This window comes from Mytilus edulis, chromosome 13, assembly GCF_963676685.1.
Source record: "Mytilus edulis chromosome 13, xbMytEdul2.2, whole genome shotgun sequence".
Taxonomy (NCBI): domain Eukaryota; kingdom Metazoa; phylum Mollusca; class Bivalvia; order Mytilida; family Mytilidae; genus Mytilus; species Mytilus edulis.
This window is the reverse complement of record NC_092356.1, coordinates 10,926,010-10,943,986: the sequence shown is the minus strand read 5'-3', so window position 1 is coordinate 10,943,986 and position 17,977 is coordinate 10,926,010. Positions and strand designations below refer to the sequence as shown.

The 17,977-nt window shown below is 32.2% G+C and overlaps 1 protein-coding gene and 1 long non-coding RNA gene across 3 annotated transcripts; one reads left to right on the top strand and one right to left on the bottom strand.

The window, feature by feature from the left end:
- Window positions 1–1,833: 1,833 nt before the first annotated feature.
- On the top strand, window positions 1,834–9,876 carry LOC139501420 (heat shock 70 kDa protein 12A-like). Of its 2 annotated transcripts, none has more exons than XM_071290497.1 (5): window positions 1,834–1,901; window positions 3,048–3,399; window positions 4,846–5,058; window positions 7,162–7,315; window positions 8,465–9,876. In XM_071290497.1, the coding sequence occupies exons 2-5, from the start codon at window positions 3,094–3,096 to the stop codon at window positions 9,511–9,513; spliced, it is 1,722 nt and encodes a 573-aa protein (XP_071146598.1). In that variant the 5' UTR covers window positions 1,834–1,901; window positions 3,048–3,093; the 3' UTR covers window positions 9,514–9,876. The 2 variants fall into 2 exon arrangements, with proteins under 2 accessions (XP_071146598.1, XP_071146597.1); XM_071290496.1 differs by having other exon boundaries at window positions 1,875–1,957.
- Window positions 9,877–16,248: 6,372 nt separating this feature from the next.
- On the bottom strand, window positions 16,249–17,514 carry LOC139501605 (uncharacterized). The gene is made up of 2 exons (XR_011658616.1): window positions 17,194–17,514; window positions 16,249–16,347 (listed from the first exon to the last, which is right to left on the bottom strand). It is a non-coding gene; the product is annotated as an uncharacterized lncRNA (long non-coding RNA).
- Between the last annotated feature and the right edge of the window lie 463 nt (window positions 17,515–17,977).

Genomic DNA, 17,977 nt, shown 5'->3' with positions numbered 1-17,977 from the left:
ACCTTTGTTAATAGTTTATATATATATATATATATATTATGGTTTTGTAAGTTTCTTCTGGGTATATGATTTTTTGCAATCAAAATCAAACTTATAAAGAAACGCCGTAAAAATGTTAACAGTAGACGAAAGAAAAAAAATACCTTCACTTTAGGTAGTAACTATTAACCTCGAAAATCCATCCCAAATAAAAAGAATAAACTCGCTGTAGAAACGGATATTACAGAAGGTCGAATTCGGAAGCGAACTTTTGCATACCATAATAATGATCTAGATGATATATATATGAAAATAAAGGAATGTGAAATGAAAGCAAACAGTCAGACAAAATAAATAGAATCGAAGCAACATTGTGCCAGCAACCGCTGTTATCTGACGTCCTTGATTACCTATGAATTAATTGCTCCATATCCCAATAGTTCTGAAAATTCATGACACTTAATGTATTAAAAGAAATTAAAAGAGAAGAGCTCTCAAAACCCACTTCCTGTTTACTGAGTGGCCAATGATACATGAATTAGAATTAAAAAAAGGAACTATTTCAAAATTTAAAAACTGGTATAATTCTCTGCGTAATAATTTTTTTTAGGGCAATTGCATTCAATTTTGTTGCGCTGTTTATAAATAACACTCATGTTTACATGCATTTAATCAATATATATTTTGTAAAATTAGGAAAAAAATAAGTTATATTACTAAATATATTCAGTATATCAAATCTAAACAGTAAAAATTAAACTGTTTCTTGAAAACAATAAAATTGAAAACATTTGATCTTAAGAGCATGGCAAATTATTACAGCATGTTCAGGTCGAAACATGTTAATATCGCATAAATAAAGTCATGCTTTGAACAAGATCTACACACTGAACTTGATTTCATCTTGAGCTAGCTAAAAAGGTATGGTTGTTTGGTGATATAGGTCTTAAATTCAACTGGAAAATGGAGATGGAACTATCAAATAGTTATAATTAATGATTGGTTATAGAGTACATAGTTAAACATCGATGAATCGATCAGATCTGTCAGCATTGGTTCTGACAGTTACATAATTAATGCAACCAGGACAAACACTATTCTTTATTGAAACTTTGGTTTGGAACTTAACGATTATTACCTAGGGTAACTAATAGAACATCGAAATGTGAAATATAATATCTGTCCCTAGGGATTTTATGTTTCACATTTCGATGTTCTAACTTAAAGTAACCTGATATATTATTATGCTATTAATCCAAGCTTGAGCACATTTACTGGTCTGCTGTCTTTATGTAATATACAGCTAAAAAATAAATTATCAGTTTCGTAAAGAAAATTATAACGTACTTTAATTAATACAAAATGTCTTTTTTACCACACTATGTATTTATGTCTTCTCTGTCCTGTCTAGCTAAATATGTAATAACTATGTATTATCTTTTGTTTGTAATCAAATCATCCTCGTAAACACCTGCAAGTGTCTGTATTTATGAAGTTCTTTCCTTTGATTTGATTCTTCATTCGGTTTCAATTGACTTAATAGAAATCTATAAATAGGAAAATATAAAACAAAATAATTTTGTCTTTGTTACACAGTTAAATTTCGTACATTTTAGAATATTATGAAATGTTGCTTGTGTAGAAATACTATGTTTCTGCATATACATATCTCAACTCATGCGATATCCAATGGCTTGCAGCTGTTATGCAGACTTTATAAAACGTCATCGGTGTCTAGGCAACAACATAATTGAGCACTATGAAAAAACACTATGTACTTCACGTATTTTAAATGACAACCCATATATAGGTCACATAAACATTAGAATCAATTATGTGAATTGATCCAACCTTCAACAGTTAAAATATATAAGACGGAGGCGTACTTCTATTTTACTTCCGCAAGTTGCATTGACAATTTGGTGAGTTGTTCCTAAATTTATATTGGTGATTTCTCAATTTTTTCATTGATGTTACGGTAAGTCGTGCCCAACTTTTAATTAAGTCATTTACTGCGTAAAAACATATAAATGCATACTGTTTTTATTTTCGTTTTAGAGTTTGCTTAACATGATACATGTTGGCTTGTATTCAAAATTATATTCATATCATCTGTTGGCATTCTACATAGAACATGCTTCATCCATAATTTTCAATACACTTAGTTGTTCTTACATTCAATTGCCTGAAGTAGTGATAAATATGTTTTTGTTCTTTATATTCACATCTATATTTTTTGCGAGTGCGTATGTTTGTGGGTTTGTGAGTGTGTAATTGATGATTTAACGCGTGTGTTTGTTGGTGAAGTTGAAATCGTCCTTCGTAAATTTTACGGACGCCATTACGATGACCGTTATGGAATATCCGTTTTACATATGGTATCGGATATGTTCTCTTGTCGTAACTACAATCCCGTTCCCTTTTCATGAATGTGACCTACCGAATTAGACTATTAACTGGATTTGTAATAACATGCGCAACACGACAGGTGCTACATGTGAAGCAGGATCTGATTACCCCTCCGGAGCACATAAAATCATCCCCAGTTTTTGATGGGGTTCGTGTTGTTCTTGTTCCCCTATTTGTCACATTTTTTTCACGCTTCGTTGTCAGGCGCGGATCCAGAGGGGGGGGGGTTCCGGGGGTTGGAACCCCCCCTTTTTTTGGACGATCACTGCATTTGAATGGGGACATGTAATTGGAACCCCCCCCCCCCTTTTTAAAATGGCTGGATCCGCCCATGGTTGTCCATATTATGGAATTTGATGCGACTGTCGTGCAAGTGAGAGGTTTAAGGATATGAACCAGGTTCAATCCACCATTTTCTACATTTGATAATGCCTGTACCAAGTCGGGAATATGACAGTTGTTGCCCATTCGTTTGATGTGTTTTATCATTTAATTTTGCCATTTGATTAGGGACTTTCCGTTTTGAATTTTCTTTGGAGTTTAGTATTTTTGTGATTTTACTTTTTACTGTCATATTGACGTGTACACATTATTTTTATTCCTTTATCATGTTTATACAATCAAAAGTTTCTTTTCTTAACAATCATACGCTATTTCAGGTAGCACTGCCTACACTAGCAAAAGTGTTATCGGAAACATAATAAAATGTCATCCAATCATCTTATGGTGGCTGCAATAGATTTTGGTACCACATATTCTGGCTATGCCTTTTCAATGAGAAGTGATTTCAAGGAACAACCGCTGAATATTATTGCAAACCAGTCATGGAATGCCGGCACGAAACAGTTGATTTCACTTAAGACGCCAACAGTTCTTCTACTTGACAAGAACAAGACGTTCCTGTCTTTTGGTTATGACGCAGAAAACCAGTATACCGAACTCATGATGGACGAAGATCACGAAGACTATTATTATTTCCACCGATTCAAAATGAAACTTCATAAAAATATGGTATATTAATTTAAATTGCTTTATTTCATTTAATGCTGAAGTATGTTTGATATGTTTAAGGTACCCAACCCCTTCCCAAAATTAACAGAAAAATAACAAACAAACAAACAAACAAACAAACATAAAAACTAAACAAAAGATGAAAAATTACAATATTATTGTTTATTTATGACTTAAACAAGTATTTATAATTAACTAAATATACCTTTTAAAAAGCCTTTCAATTATATTTTGGGACTAAGTCCAAGCTCAATTACTAGTATAACGTTATTATCTCTCCATACTGAATATAAATAAATGATACCTCAATAAATGAATATTAATGTCACGTATATACACTGCATGTGAAATATGATTTTCGATCTATGAAATAAGACATTTGTTCTATTGAAAATGTTGTGTTCATGTAAACAAATTGAAAAAAACATATACAACTTGATTCTTCCTATTGCTGTCTTTTTTGTTTTTTAAATTTTGATTTTTCTGGTAAAAATCCGATGATCGCAATACGCAAGTGCAAAGGAAAACCAACGTGGCAGAAAGAGTCAATAAACGTTAACATAGCACAGTCATCGAAATAAACTATATCTTATTGTAAATATTATACACGTGCCTACCTCAATATCCATGATTGTTTGCTATTGTTTACAAAGGTGACAATCAGAAAACTTTGGCTTCAAAGCGCGACGATTAATTAGTCGTCATATTTAACATAAACACTGACCGAGTGAAATATTTTTTTGACGATTATACGATATGGATGCGTAAAAAAATGACGAATTGCGCACAGAAGACTAAGTTTGTGATATATGCATGCATTGCCTCAAAAATTGGATTTATATTATTTTTCATCGGGCACTCGTTTCATATGACTTTAAGGTTCATCTGAAGGATTTGAAAAATATGGCCTTTTTTACACAAAAAAATCTACTATGAGTACAGACAAACTGATGCATCTAGGAAAGTTTTAAGGCATGGCAGGACCTAGATATATAAAAGTTATATGAAGTCTATGTTTCAGAAAATTACTTACTTACCTGGATTTTGACCTGCATTTTTTCCAGTCTGCAGAAGATAGCAAAATAAACAAACACACGAGTTTCATTTGATACGGTCCACTCAGTTACACAGTTTAAATCACCAATTGTAAAATCCAGACTAGTTTGTAATTTTCTGAACCATAAAATGCATTTAAAATATAATTATCTAGATCCAGCCATGCCTTACAACTTTCGCATGTGCACAGGTGTATCTTGTACTCAGAGTAAAATTTGTGGTGTAAAAAGGGTCATTTTAGCCAAAAGGTTAACATCAATTCAGTGAGTACTTGCTAACTTTTGTATGTCCCACAATTCTTGTTATATATATACCCAACTTAACTTGGAACATGAATATTTACTGAAGGAACATCTGCCCTTTATATAAAATATTTGATCTTATTTATAGCCTTTGTCAACAGCCTCGGAGATTGAAGATATAACGGGAAAATCAACTTCAGCTATGGTTGTGTTTTCTCTATCCATACAAGCTCTAAAAGATGATTTACTTGAAAACAAAAGGGGACTTAAAATGACGGTAGATGACATAAGATGGGTGCTTACAGTTCCGGCCATATGGACTGATGGAGCAAAACAGTTTATGAGGAAAAGTGCTGAAAAGGTATGGAAGAGAAATCAATTGGAAATGTTGAATCAAATTGAATGCTCTTCAACTTCGTACTTTATTTGGCCTTCTTTTAAATTTGTTGATGTGTGATGAGTCCTGTTATCATTGATGAATTCACGTTTATATAGATAATTACAAGTCTACCACATGGTGCTTTGAAATTAACTGAACTTTAGCCTTATTTCTCAACACTACATCAGTTAAAAAAAAAGTTCAATGTTGGTTTTTTTCTGATATTTGTAAAATCTTACACCTTTCTAAATAACTATACACAAAATCAACCATCAGTAAATGAGCAATTAATTTCTTTCTTTAGTAAAATAGTAAAGTGAAGAACGTGAGACAATGAATATTATGAATATTACAAAGCCATTTAAATAAAGGCAACAGTAGTATACCGGTGTTCGCAATTCATTAATCGATTGAAAAAAAATAATCCGGGTTACAATCTAAAACTGAGGGAAACGCATCAAATATAAGAGGAGAACTACGACACAACAGAAACACAACAATAAAAAGTAACACACACAGAAATAAAATATAATATATCAATGGCCATTTTCCTGACTTGGTACAGGACATTTTAAGAAAATAAATAGTGGGTTGAACCAGGTTTTGTGACATGCCAAACCTCCCGCTTTTATAGCAATGTTAAATATAACATTTATATGACAATATTACATGACAGGACTACAATACAAATAAATGGGAGAATTATATAGGACAGAAAAACGCATGTCATTGAATAATAGCTAACAAAAGGTACAAGGTTTAAGATTTAATGATTTAATTCGTCAACACAAGACTAATAAGTGACGCTCAGATGAAAAAAAGTGGAAGACCACTGATGACCAAAATTTACAAAAAGTTGTGACCAATACAGCTAGGGTTTCTGCCTGGGATAAGAACATCCTTATCATTTAGAATAATTCATACTTTTGCAAACAGTAAATTTTATAAAATGACTATATAATAGATATACATGATAAAACCGAAATGGCGACAAACTCAGAATAAAAACGTATACGTTACATCAAACAACCTAATCCAGCATATAAAAATACACAGCCAAGTAAGCCAAACCAATCAACACATAATGTGACGTCACATTAAGTATGTTTTGAGGTAAAATGAATGTCTATTCATGTCTATTTATATTTTATTATATTGCTACACTTTTTAGTTAAATTGATGCAATGAAAACTCACAAGTGTAAGGAGACTTCATTATCAATTAATTAATTACTGTGTGGAAGACAATAAAACTGATTTTTATAGTTTGTTCCAGGTAAGGGGATGGTTGTTGCCTTCAAACTAGTTTAACCCCACCCCATTCTGTATGTGTATGAATCGGGTAGTTAGTTTTCTCGGTTGGATTGTTTTCCATTTGTGTAAAGTTTTAAGTTGTCAAATGCTTTACCCCGAATATTACCGAAGAAACATTAAAAGAGATGAAAACAGCAATGACATGGCAAAAAAACAACGACAAACAACAGTCTTCAAATCACAACTAAGAAAATTGAGACTTCATGTTCTTTATGCGCATAAGTAGCAGTGTAAATTAGAAAAGGGATTTGTTTAATATAATTTAATATTAAAAATATTGCTACAATAATTTAACAGTATTAGTGTGCTAACACATTTATAAAAATCAAACTGAAAGAAAGAAGATTGCATCCGTATACGGTTCCATTCTTTTAAAGAGAAAACGAAGATACAAAAGGGATATTCGAATTCAGAAGTCGAAGACAAACTGATAATTTATGTCAAGGTAAAAAATACAAAAAAGACAACTAGACAAACAGCATTATTCCTTACACAACATAGAAAATTAAACAATGAGCAAGATAAACCATCCAAAAAAAAGGGAGTGATAGTAGGCGCTCCGGATGGGTAAGTAGACATATGTGACAACCGTCGTGTTACGCCTTAAACAGCGTTGATAAATAAAATTAAGTGAACAGGCAACACGCATACGCACTTATCTATTCCTAGGTTATCACAAATAACGTAAACCCTCGGTCATGTAAATTTCTAACCCTGAAACTTGAGCTTTAAACAGATTTTCATGATTAACTTGTTAATTTCTATCTTGAAGGCAGGAATACCAGGAGAAAATTTACTGATTGCTTTGGAACCTGAAGCTGCTTCTATATACTGTCAATATCTTCCAACTGAGAAATTAAATGGTGCCGACGAAGGATTCACAATGTCCGAAGTCGGAACGAAGTATATGATCATTGACTTAGGAGGTGAATACTTACGTGTAGATCATTATATCGCTATCAAAGTACAAATTATACTGGGTACTGAACGCTTTTGTCTTGGTTTTATTCATTGTTTTATTCACAGGTTTGTTTGAAGTATATCGTTTGAAGACAAGGAGAAAAGAAATGAACAATTTAATAAAGAAATAAATCTAAAAGGATACACAATATTATAAAATTTATACAAATAAAAATAAAAAAAAAACATTTTGGTTTTTTAACAAAAAGAAGGTCTTGTTAAAACTTGTTCTACCGCAATATCTATTTGATCAATTTGCATTGTATTTTCCGTATCATTTCTAGTGATAGTTCAATAGTGTTTTTCATTCATGTTGTACCCTCCCCATTTATCCCCTAGTCTGCAAACGATATGCTAATAAACACATCAATGTTATTCTGAACCACAATGGTTGACAATATAAGTTAATTGCACTTACCTTGATGTCTCAATTCAAATTTTGTACTAGTTTTATAGACTCAGTACCCTGTAACTTTATTTTGCTGTACTGAAAAGCATTTCGAACTTAAAATATTTAATTCCAGTATCTTAGATGATCTTTAATTGTGCGTACTTATTAAGGTCAAGGACCACAACAGTGAAGACATCAGTATGATACACCTTGTCGCTATTTTTATAAATCTTTCCCGTTTGACCCGGAAAATCTGTCCCGCTTGAATTATTGACGTCATACAACAATGAATTTTCCATTGTGGCGTCAGGTATTTTGTATTATGACGTCAAAAGTTGAAGGGAACCTTTGTGTTGTCCAGTAATGTGAAATGTGAAATCACTGGTCATTTTCAGGGATTATATATAATTACTAATGATTTTAGTGATTTTACATATTCCCTGAAAAATCAGGGATACTACATAATCACTGATTATACTAATTATTTGTAACATATATATTTCATTGACAACAAACATTTGTATATATAGTTTTGGTGTACCAAATCTTCGTCGTAAGTTCCGAGATGTGTTGACTAAAAGGCACTTTTAAATTATTTTATAGTTTAATGGTTATAAAAATCAAAATGCAAAAGTAAAGTTTTATTATAGTAATGCACCAATAAGATTAAAAAGTAAAGTTGAAAAGTTGTTTCGAATAATATATAATGATACCATTCTTACAGGGGGTACCGCAGATATAACTGTTCACGAAAAACTAGAAGACGGGAAATTGGAGGAATTGTGCCAAGCAACAGGTGATGCATGTGGTGGAACGTCCATTGATAACGAGTTCTTGCAGTTAATGGTAGACATAGTAGGCGCACCCTTAATGAATAGTATGGCAAAGAACGATCCAGTAGCCTATCTTGATCTTTTCAGAGAATTTGAAACTGTAAAAAGAAAACTAAAGCCCTCAAAATCAGCGAAAATTAACTTTACAGTTCCCTTTGTCGCTTTAAATAATTTGTGCGAGAAGGAGCTGGGAAAAACTTTTCCTCAGGCTGTTTTGTCTTGTTCCCTGAAGGATAAAATTTCCTTACGTGGCGACAAACTGCGGTTCGATGTAAATGTTTTCTATGGTCTTTTTTCAAAATCAATAGAAAATATTGTGTCTCATATATCAAGGATAATCAAGCAAAGGAAGAGTGTTTCCCTTTTGCTACTAGTCGGAGGATTTTCCGAATCAGCAATCCTTCAGCATGCAATACGAGAAGAATTTCCGGACAGGAGAATCATCATTCCTGAGGATGCAGGTTTATCCGTGTTAAAAGGAGCCGTTCTCTTTGGTCACAACCCAGACTATATATCATCACGCGTAATCCGATATACATATGGATTTAAAACTGTGGAAATTTTCAATCATGAAATTCACGATGAGACAAAATTAGTTATGATAGATGGCCAAGAAAGATGTGATGACAATTTTTGGATTGTAAAAAGGTTAAACGAGCCCACCTCACAGGGAACAAAAGTAAAAGATATGATTCACACCATAGAGACGTTTCAAAGAACAGTAGATATACCTTTGTTTGTGTCTAACAAAGAAGACCCAATGTATACCGATGAACCAGGGTGCATGCATATTGGAACTTTCACAGTTGAAATACCTAATCCATCTGAGAATGTCCGTTGTTTTGATGTTGAATTTCATTTTGGTAACACTGAATTAACAGTTACCGCAACTGAACAGGATACTGGACATTCAGTAACCGTAATGTTTGACTTACTGTGAATTGGTTTATGAGTACGAAATTGTAAACTTAAGCAAAATGTATTTATAATTCAAAAAGTTAAAGATGAGGAAATGTGACTGCGGTGATAAAACCAATTTGTCTCTGCTTATGACTATGACTTCATGTTAAGGATGTGCTAAACTAGGTCGAAATGAAGTTATTGTTGATTCTGATAAATTTGATTCCAAGTCATGCAGTAGTGCAATTTGTACTTTATATCGCCAATTATTCTTCCATACACATGATGTTGTCTAATTTGGTCTTTGTAATTTCAATGCTATCAATAGCTATGTGCCTTTTTGTTAACTTTATGCTAGTGACAGAATCAAAATAGTATTTTGTTTAAAGTTTTAATACGCTCATGTATGCTATGTGTTTTTGTCTCTACGATATGCTAGACATAGGGATGGTAATGCAGCGACGGCGTAAGGGTAGAAGAACTGAATCATTAATATCTTTCAAACAGTTGTATTATAATCCGAAGTTTCTGATGTCCGTGACCTCATATTCATTGTTTAGTGACTACTAAAGCACTATAGCCTTTATAAGTGATATTACCGTTATAAAAACATATAGTATATGCACAATAGTGTATGGACAGGGTTCACTAGATTTAATTTAATGCTTTTCAAAAAAGTGATCGACGTTAAGTGTTCATAGTTAGGTCCGAACTCATATACTATAATTATTGTAAAGTGTAGATGCCAGTCGTTAAATGTTCACCTCGTCTCGCCTCGTTTTCACGGATCATTGGTAATGTCAGATTTATTCGATACAGTTATAAGACCTATATTTATAAGACTTTCAACGTGCAATGTAATCATGATCAGTACAGCAGGCGAGATAGACATTTCAACGTATTTACTTTTATGTTATTCATATTCATTTCAAATATTGTTTTTCAAATTCAATCCCTTAAAAATCTATTTGAATGTTAATATCAGAAACATCTCGTATACATTTGGTTCATTTTCTTGCAATCGCGTTATGAACAGAACGATGCAGGATTTTGGTCCTGAACGTTATGCCTTTAAGCTGGAAGAAAATATGACTTTGTCCTTCAGACTGTCGTCGATTTCCGGATAAGTATAGTTTTATTGTGAAATAGGATCCTGTTACTGTTTCAAATTTACAACTGACTAGAATTAACAATGAACAGTGAACGCGAGGTGAAAGATACTAAAGGGACATTCCACCTCACAGTTCAAAATAAACTGACAAAGCCATGGCTAAAAAAGAAAAGGACAAACAGACAAATAATAGTACATAAAACACAACATAGAAAACTATAGACTGAGCAAACACAAACCCCAACCAAAAACTGTGGTAATCTCAGGTGCATTTAGCGCTGTATTTTAATGGACATAATGGTAGTTGTTATCTTTTGCCGTCTTGATAATATTAAAATTTATCAGTCTACTATGAATTAATATTTGTCGCTAAAATAGGTATTGATATATAATTTTAGTTTTCGCTAACATGTCTCAACAATTTAGCGGTAAAATGGATTATACTTAAGTGCTAATTTAAAAATGTCCGGTTATTTTATTCGCTAAAATGTTCTCTGCCGGAATATATGTAATCACTATGAATATAAATAAAGATTGAAAACTAATTGCAAAACGGCCAGGGTGTGAAAATTTGGGCTCTTCATCTCACATGTTTTGTTGAAATTTTGGACCAAAGACTAAACATATATTTATCTTGTTTTGAAAGACTGTCAATATTATCTTGTTTTGAAAGACTGTCAATACAGGTTTAATCTTTATACATTTTGTACCTGTACCATGTCTGGATATGTATGAGGATGTGGATAGGGGTTTTTCTTACCTCCTATACATTTCTAGGAATATGATTGGCTAAAAGCGTCCGTGTGGAGACGGTGTATATTTGATATTAGGTTAGTAGGGAGGCGGGGCTTATTTTATACACGGTTAGTAGTGGAGTTACGTCCCTTTATATTCCATATTAGGAAAGAAGGGAGGCGGGGCTTATTTCATACACGGTTAGAAGAGGAGTTACGTCCCTTTATATTCCATATTAGGTAAGAAGGGAGGCGGGGCTTATTTCATACACGGTTAGTAGTGGTGTTGCGTCCCTTTAAAAAACAAAATGGTACTGAACAAAATCTTAAAGGTTTCAACAGACGAAGAAATTGATGATTAAGATTGAAATAAATTCATTAAACATATTTGAACCTAACAAGTTGTTATCGTTGGCCATTCTTGTAGGATCAATGGAAGTAGTTTCTAAATACTAACAGTTTTGAAGACTGGCTTGCACATTTTGATAGATCACAAGTCTAAATTTTACACGTTAAGATAGTCGGTAAGATAAATTCGTTAAAAAGTGGGGCTTCGCTCTCACCCCATATGGAATTAACTGACCCCATATATACCGTGACAGTATAAGGTCACTAGCACACTATGTAATTAATACTACAGAATAGAGAATAATGGGCATAGAATATAGAAAGTATAATGAATCGAGAAAAATTGCCCACACATTTTAAGAATACATAAATGAAGGATCCTCATCTATACCATTGTGTTGTCTTTTTTATGTACTTCTTTTATTTCAGTGAAAGAAAGAAAAGAAGGAAAAATTAGTATCGGTATTGGATTCACAAAGTATCATATATTGTAAAGGCAACACAAATATAGACTATTATACATTAGACCATATTTTTTATAGTGTGTTCTTATGTTGTGCTGTGACAACACTGTCCGAGTTTTCACTTTTAAACCAATTTAACCCCGCGACATTCCGTATGTGTCTATCCAAAATTAGGAGCCTGTAATTCAGTAGGTGGCGTTTGTTGTTGTATGCCATATTTGTTTTTCGTTCATTATTTTGTTTTAAATCAGGCCTTTCGTTTTCTCCTTTGAACTGTTTTACAGTTGTCATTTTGTGTCCTTTTATAGCTGACTATAGCCATAGGCTATGAGTTTTGCTCATTGTTAAAGGCTACATACGGTGACCCAATACTGTAAACTTACACAAAGTAAATGTCAACTGGAGAGTTGTCTCATTGGCAATTATACCAAATCGTATTTTATATAATTGTCAACAAAAGAAGCTATACAAGGCAATGTTTTTCCATATATACTGAAATTGGACACACTGTACCAAGGTAAAATAATGCCCAATCGATCTAATGTCTACAGAGTGTTATTTTCTTATCCAAACCTTTGATTTTAAGCAATTACGCGAAATAGTTGGGGGAATTTTTGATATTTCAAAAATCGTTTTTGCATGCAAAATTTTAATATCGATATTAGAACTAAAAGCTATAAATCTATTAAACATGGTTTGCTTAAAATTTTGAATACCTTCGCAGATATTTAAATACTTAATTCTCATCTTAAAAGTTAACTGCTGACTTTTGTCATAATTTGCCTAAAAATAAAATGATTCCTGTGTTCAGTAACACGATATTATTTTTAAAACTTTCCAAATTGGTCAGATTCTGTTAATCATATGCATTTGCTGTGCAAATGAAAGTTTTTCATTTAATAATTTGAAAGTTTTTTCTTTTTATCATATTTTATGATACATTTGAGTTCAAACTTGTGTATCGTTTCTTTTATTGAATATATATATATAGTATATAATACCTACAACATAGAACAACACATACAACACAATACATTAGCAGAAAATAGATTTATTTCAATCAAAATCTCTCAGGGGCAATAATTCAATAACAAGCAAGATATAATATCGGGCGTATGACATATACAAAATACAATGCAAATTATACAATATACATTACCGATGAAAAAAAAATGCCTTAGTGGTCTGTTTCTGAACCGAACCATTTTGAATTTGTCTTGGAAATTCGTCAAGCATCAATGTGATAGGATAATAAATATGACGACATATGAAATATGATATGAATATATGTAACATAGAAAAACACGAATAACAAAAGTAAACATAAAAAAAGATATAACACACTGTGACATGTGTCATAGTGCGACCCCTGATGAGCTTGACGATTGTTTCTATTGATTTCGTAAAGCTAGGGAAGAAACTGTCATAAATAGAAGGTTCTTGATAGTTCATAATGAAATGAATATTCGGGAATATCATCTCAACGTAGAAATATATAACGGTATCAGTGATTCTTAACGAAATATAAGGTAAAGGAATTTTTTTATATTGAGCAAGCATTATAGCAAAGTTTCTAGGGGAACGTCTGTAAGAAGGAACAAATATGCATCTTCAGATAAAGCAATGATAAAGATTTACTTTCCTCGTGTTTAAACCATCAAAGCAAGTAGCTGAATTTATGAAAAGGGACCTTCAATCTTGATACGTAAAAACAGACCAAATCAAACGTTAATTTTATAAACCAAAGGAATGATTGAAAAAAACCTGTAATTTTCAGGAATTGCACAGAAATGAGAATATGATTTTGAATTTAACCAGGTTTAATAGCTTACTAAGCCTCCCATGTTGTTTATAATTCCGTTGTATGGACAAAATTGGTTTTGCATCCGAAAAAAACATTATTCTAACTATTCTTTTCAAATTCGTATGGCGAAGATACATTGTATAAATTGATGTTGACCATCATTTTTCTTTGTCGTACATGTTTTTTGTATAGAAGTTAATGCACGGAATATAGAAATACTAATGTTAAATATAATAACTGATTGCCTACAAAAGTTAAAGGTGCACTCGACACTTCCTGTGGCCCGTTACAAAAATTACCCAGACACAATGTTACACAGACGAGATGTTCGTTATAGTATGCACACCGAGAGGAATTGTTTGGTGCAATCCCTTTAAGTCTATCTATTTGAGAATAGGAGAACGAATGTCCATTACTGCAATCTCGAATGTAACTAGCAAACGAATCTGAAAATAAAAATAAAAATTTGTCAATTGAAAAAACTGATAGATTGAGAAGTTATTCTTTACGTCTGGCGGCAAATATTACAAACATACGAATTAAAAAGTCTTTGGTTTGACCTATTCAGAGATAGAAATCTAGCTCGACCTCAATCCTAAGATAGAGGCGAGCATGCTTCAGAGAAAGATTCGTTGACTATAAAAGGAACATAATAAAAAAAAGAAGTTATTCATAGTGTTGGTTTTTTTTTTGTGTTTTTTTTTTTAGTTTTAAAATCAAATGCATTCTGGGTAATATTTTCAAAAGCATAGACCAAAATAGTCTCGATTACCCAGACGCATATTTAAATATAGCGTCTGGGGTGATTAACCGGACTGGTCAAATATTTATAGGGGGCGTAACAAATAATTAAATATAGAACATAATATAAATAGCACTTCCGTTATCCCCAATATAATTTTTTTAAACAATAGTAAACAGTGTAGTAGTAAATGTACATGTATATATGACATTCTCTTGTAGCTCACTCTATGTTGATCTATGTTGGCCAACTTGCTGATGGGGAATTTTAATACAAACGTGAAGTCAAATAAATAGAACTGCTTAAAAAAACATTTCACACGTATTCATGTTCTCAGAGTTCTTGTCTGAAACTGAATGATTTATAAACATGTAATAAAGATCTAGTCAAAATTAAGCTTTAATTGGCCGTACTTTAGATATCGGATATTTTTTTCGTTGATTAAATTAAAGTACTTTATATAAGTTTTACTCTTCTTTTTTTTTTTTGACGAAGTGCGTCAGATATATATATAAAAAAAGGAACCGTTAGTCTCTATTTTTTTTTTTTTTTTATCCATTTATCCATTATTTTGTCTCATTATTCTCAGTTCCTTTTTTTATATATATATCTGACGCACTTACCTTACAAAAAAGCACACATCAAGCTACGTCTATGTAAAGAAAAACATCTCATACAAATACTAAGATTGCATATATGTAGAAAACTTCCTTAACAAGTATAACTGGCATATCAGCGAGATCACACAATGAGCCAACTCAATTTTCATTTACAAAATTAACTGATCTTAAAACTGCAAACGACAGAATAGTCTGAATGTTTCTTAGCTGTTACACTAATAATTGCCTAATCCTTTTGGGAAGAAAATATTTAGGAACCAACCTTCACACAAAACCAATTTGCCAGTGTAGCCCGTGTCCATGGAGAAATACAGAACTTAACCAGTCAGTCATGAAACCCAATACTCTTTGAATGCATGTTTGAATCATTCACATGGAAAAGATGGAATGGGATTGATCCCATACTGCATAGTAACTTGTAAAAAAGGATAATAACTCATGATCAAAAGTGTATTCTACTTCTCCAACTCTTCTAACTTCCATCATGTATAAGCATGCAATGAAAGGACAGCTTCACAAGAACAATAACTGTGAACCTTTTATATAAAAAAATAAGGAAATTGGTATGATTGCTCACGAGGCAACAACCCAGCAGAGTTCAAATAACATGGATATACGCAAATGTGATCACTGCATGGCCTTCAATATAAAGAAAACTCCCTACCATATAGTCAACTATAAAAGGGCCCGACATGAAAATGAGATACAATTCAACCGTAAACACTAACTATTTAATTGTTCATATGATTTTTAATTTGTTAATGCAAATCTAATTTCCCTAACATATCTGACAACAATGAGTTTCTTGATATTTGTTACATTTAATCAGTATACGTCACTCTGTGGTGTTTTTTTTCTCGCTTTGTGGCGGCTGTCAAAATAATGTATACCCAACATTTTTGGTACTGTGATCTATTCATACTGATTGATGCTTCAGTAATTAAAAAAAATCTTTCAGTTTGAATCTTGTTTATGTTTATGATACAATTAAAATTCTGATTCTTCACATTTTACACATAAAATCTGTGTCCATAAATCATCATTGGTTTGTCTACAAAAGAAAGTAAATATTAAAATCATATCAATTTTAGTCACCAGCATAGCATATATATGAAAAACAAATTGTTTAAAAAAACATCATAGAAATATATTGTATAAATTATTGTCCTGGGGCAAGCTGAATCCAGCTTTAGGGTGCAAGATTATCTCGCTGCGTTAAAGACCCGACCCATTGGTGACATTGGGCTGTTTACTGCTCTTTGGTTGGGTTGCCCAGTATCTATTTGACACATTCCCTGTTTGTATTCTTTATCCAAACCATTCATGGATTTTTCTCATTGTTGAAGGCCATACAGTTGCTTATAATTTCTCACATTCAATTCATTTGAACTTTGATGGATAGTTCTCATTGGTATTCATACCGCATCTCCTTATTTGTGTAATGTTGAGCTTTTGTCAATTTTATCTTCAGTTTCATTCATTTTGACCGTTTAGTGTACTATGTAAACACTGGCATCTTCTAGATACACTTAGTCTTTGTTTTTCTTTGAATGTGTACATCATTGTGTATCTCTCCGCCCCCCTTTTTTTTACACATATCAAGATGCAAATCCCCTTTTTTACATAGAAACAACGAACTTATCTTGGATGAATGTGATATTTCGGCGTCAGAGCAGTTTTCCATCAAGTATTTATATAAAGTGAACGATACTACACATCAACCCAAAATGTATTTATAACGTATATGACTGTTCGAGTGGTCCCATAACAATTGACATTTATTGTATAATTATAAACTCGTTTTCGTTGCACAGACATGCATGAAAGAATATAACTACTCGGTGTATCAGGTTGCATTGCAATTTATGTTACAATGTGTGTTGTTATAACATCTTACCAAGGTTGGATGTGCTGGTTTTTCCTTCGCGTCCATGCCCATGTGAGCCATGCTGTATGGTGTTTTCCATGAATTGTATGTCGTCACAAAAATATATAAATAGCATTCAACAACAATCGGTACACTCGGGGTTTGCAATAATATTATCGTATTGTCATTTCTTCCGAAGTCAATAACCAACTTCTTGGTTATTCGTCTTGGACATTATCTCTAACAACAAGTTAAAAAAGCCGATACTATTCCGAATGTTATAAATTACCATTTTTATATCACTTCTCATCCAGACGCTCTACTTTGAAAAATAAAGCGGCTGGATGATCGAGACTAAGACCAAAACGTTGTAATTGGTCAAAAACGTTATAAACAATTCAAATTCATATCAATTCAAATATTCATTGTCATATAAACTCTGAACAATAAGTTTGTGACAAATAATATAAACATACACAAATAGCATAGCATTTTTTCTCTAGGTATTTTTAAATGTCTTCCCTTTTTTATCATTAAATTAAATTCTCATTTTTGTTTTGTGACTTCTCTTTTCAAAAGATATACAGTTTACGTAGTTTTCCATTTCTAAATTTGCTTTAAACTTTATATAAATACAATTTACTATTTTTTTCAAATTTTTGTTCAAATATATTAGTGTAGAAATTTAAGAATTGATGTTTAAGGTTGTTTTTTTTCAACAAAATTGAGTGTTTTTTTCTTTTTTTTCCTCAAGAATGGATACGTACATGTTTAGTTATAAACAATGGAAATTCAACCAATGACGTAACGTTTT

Excerpts from the sequence above, each read along its gene's own strand:
- LOC139501420 (XM_071290497.1), top strand. The coding sequence starts at position 3,094 with ATGTCATCCAATCATCTTATGGTGGCTGCAATAGATTTTGGTACCACA. Across the intron at positions 3,400-4,845 it reads TGAAACTTCATAAAAATATG|CCTTTGTCAACAGCCTCGGA; the intron begins GTATATTAATTT and ends TCTTATTTATAG. Across the intron at positions 7,316-8,464 it reads TATGATCATTGACTTAGGAG|GGGGTACCGCAGATATAACT; the intron begins GTGAATACTTAC and ends CCATTCTTACAG.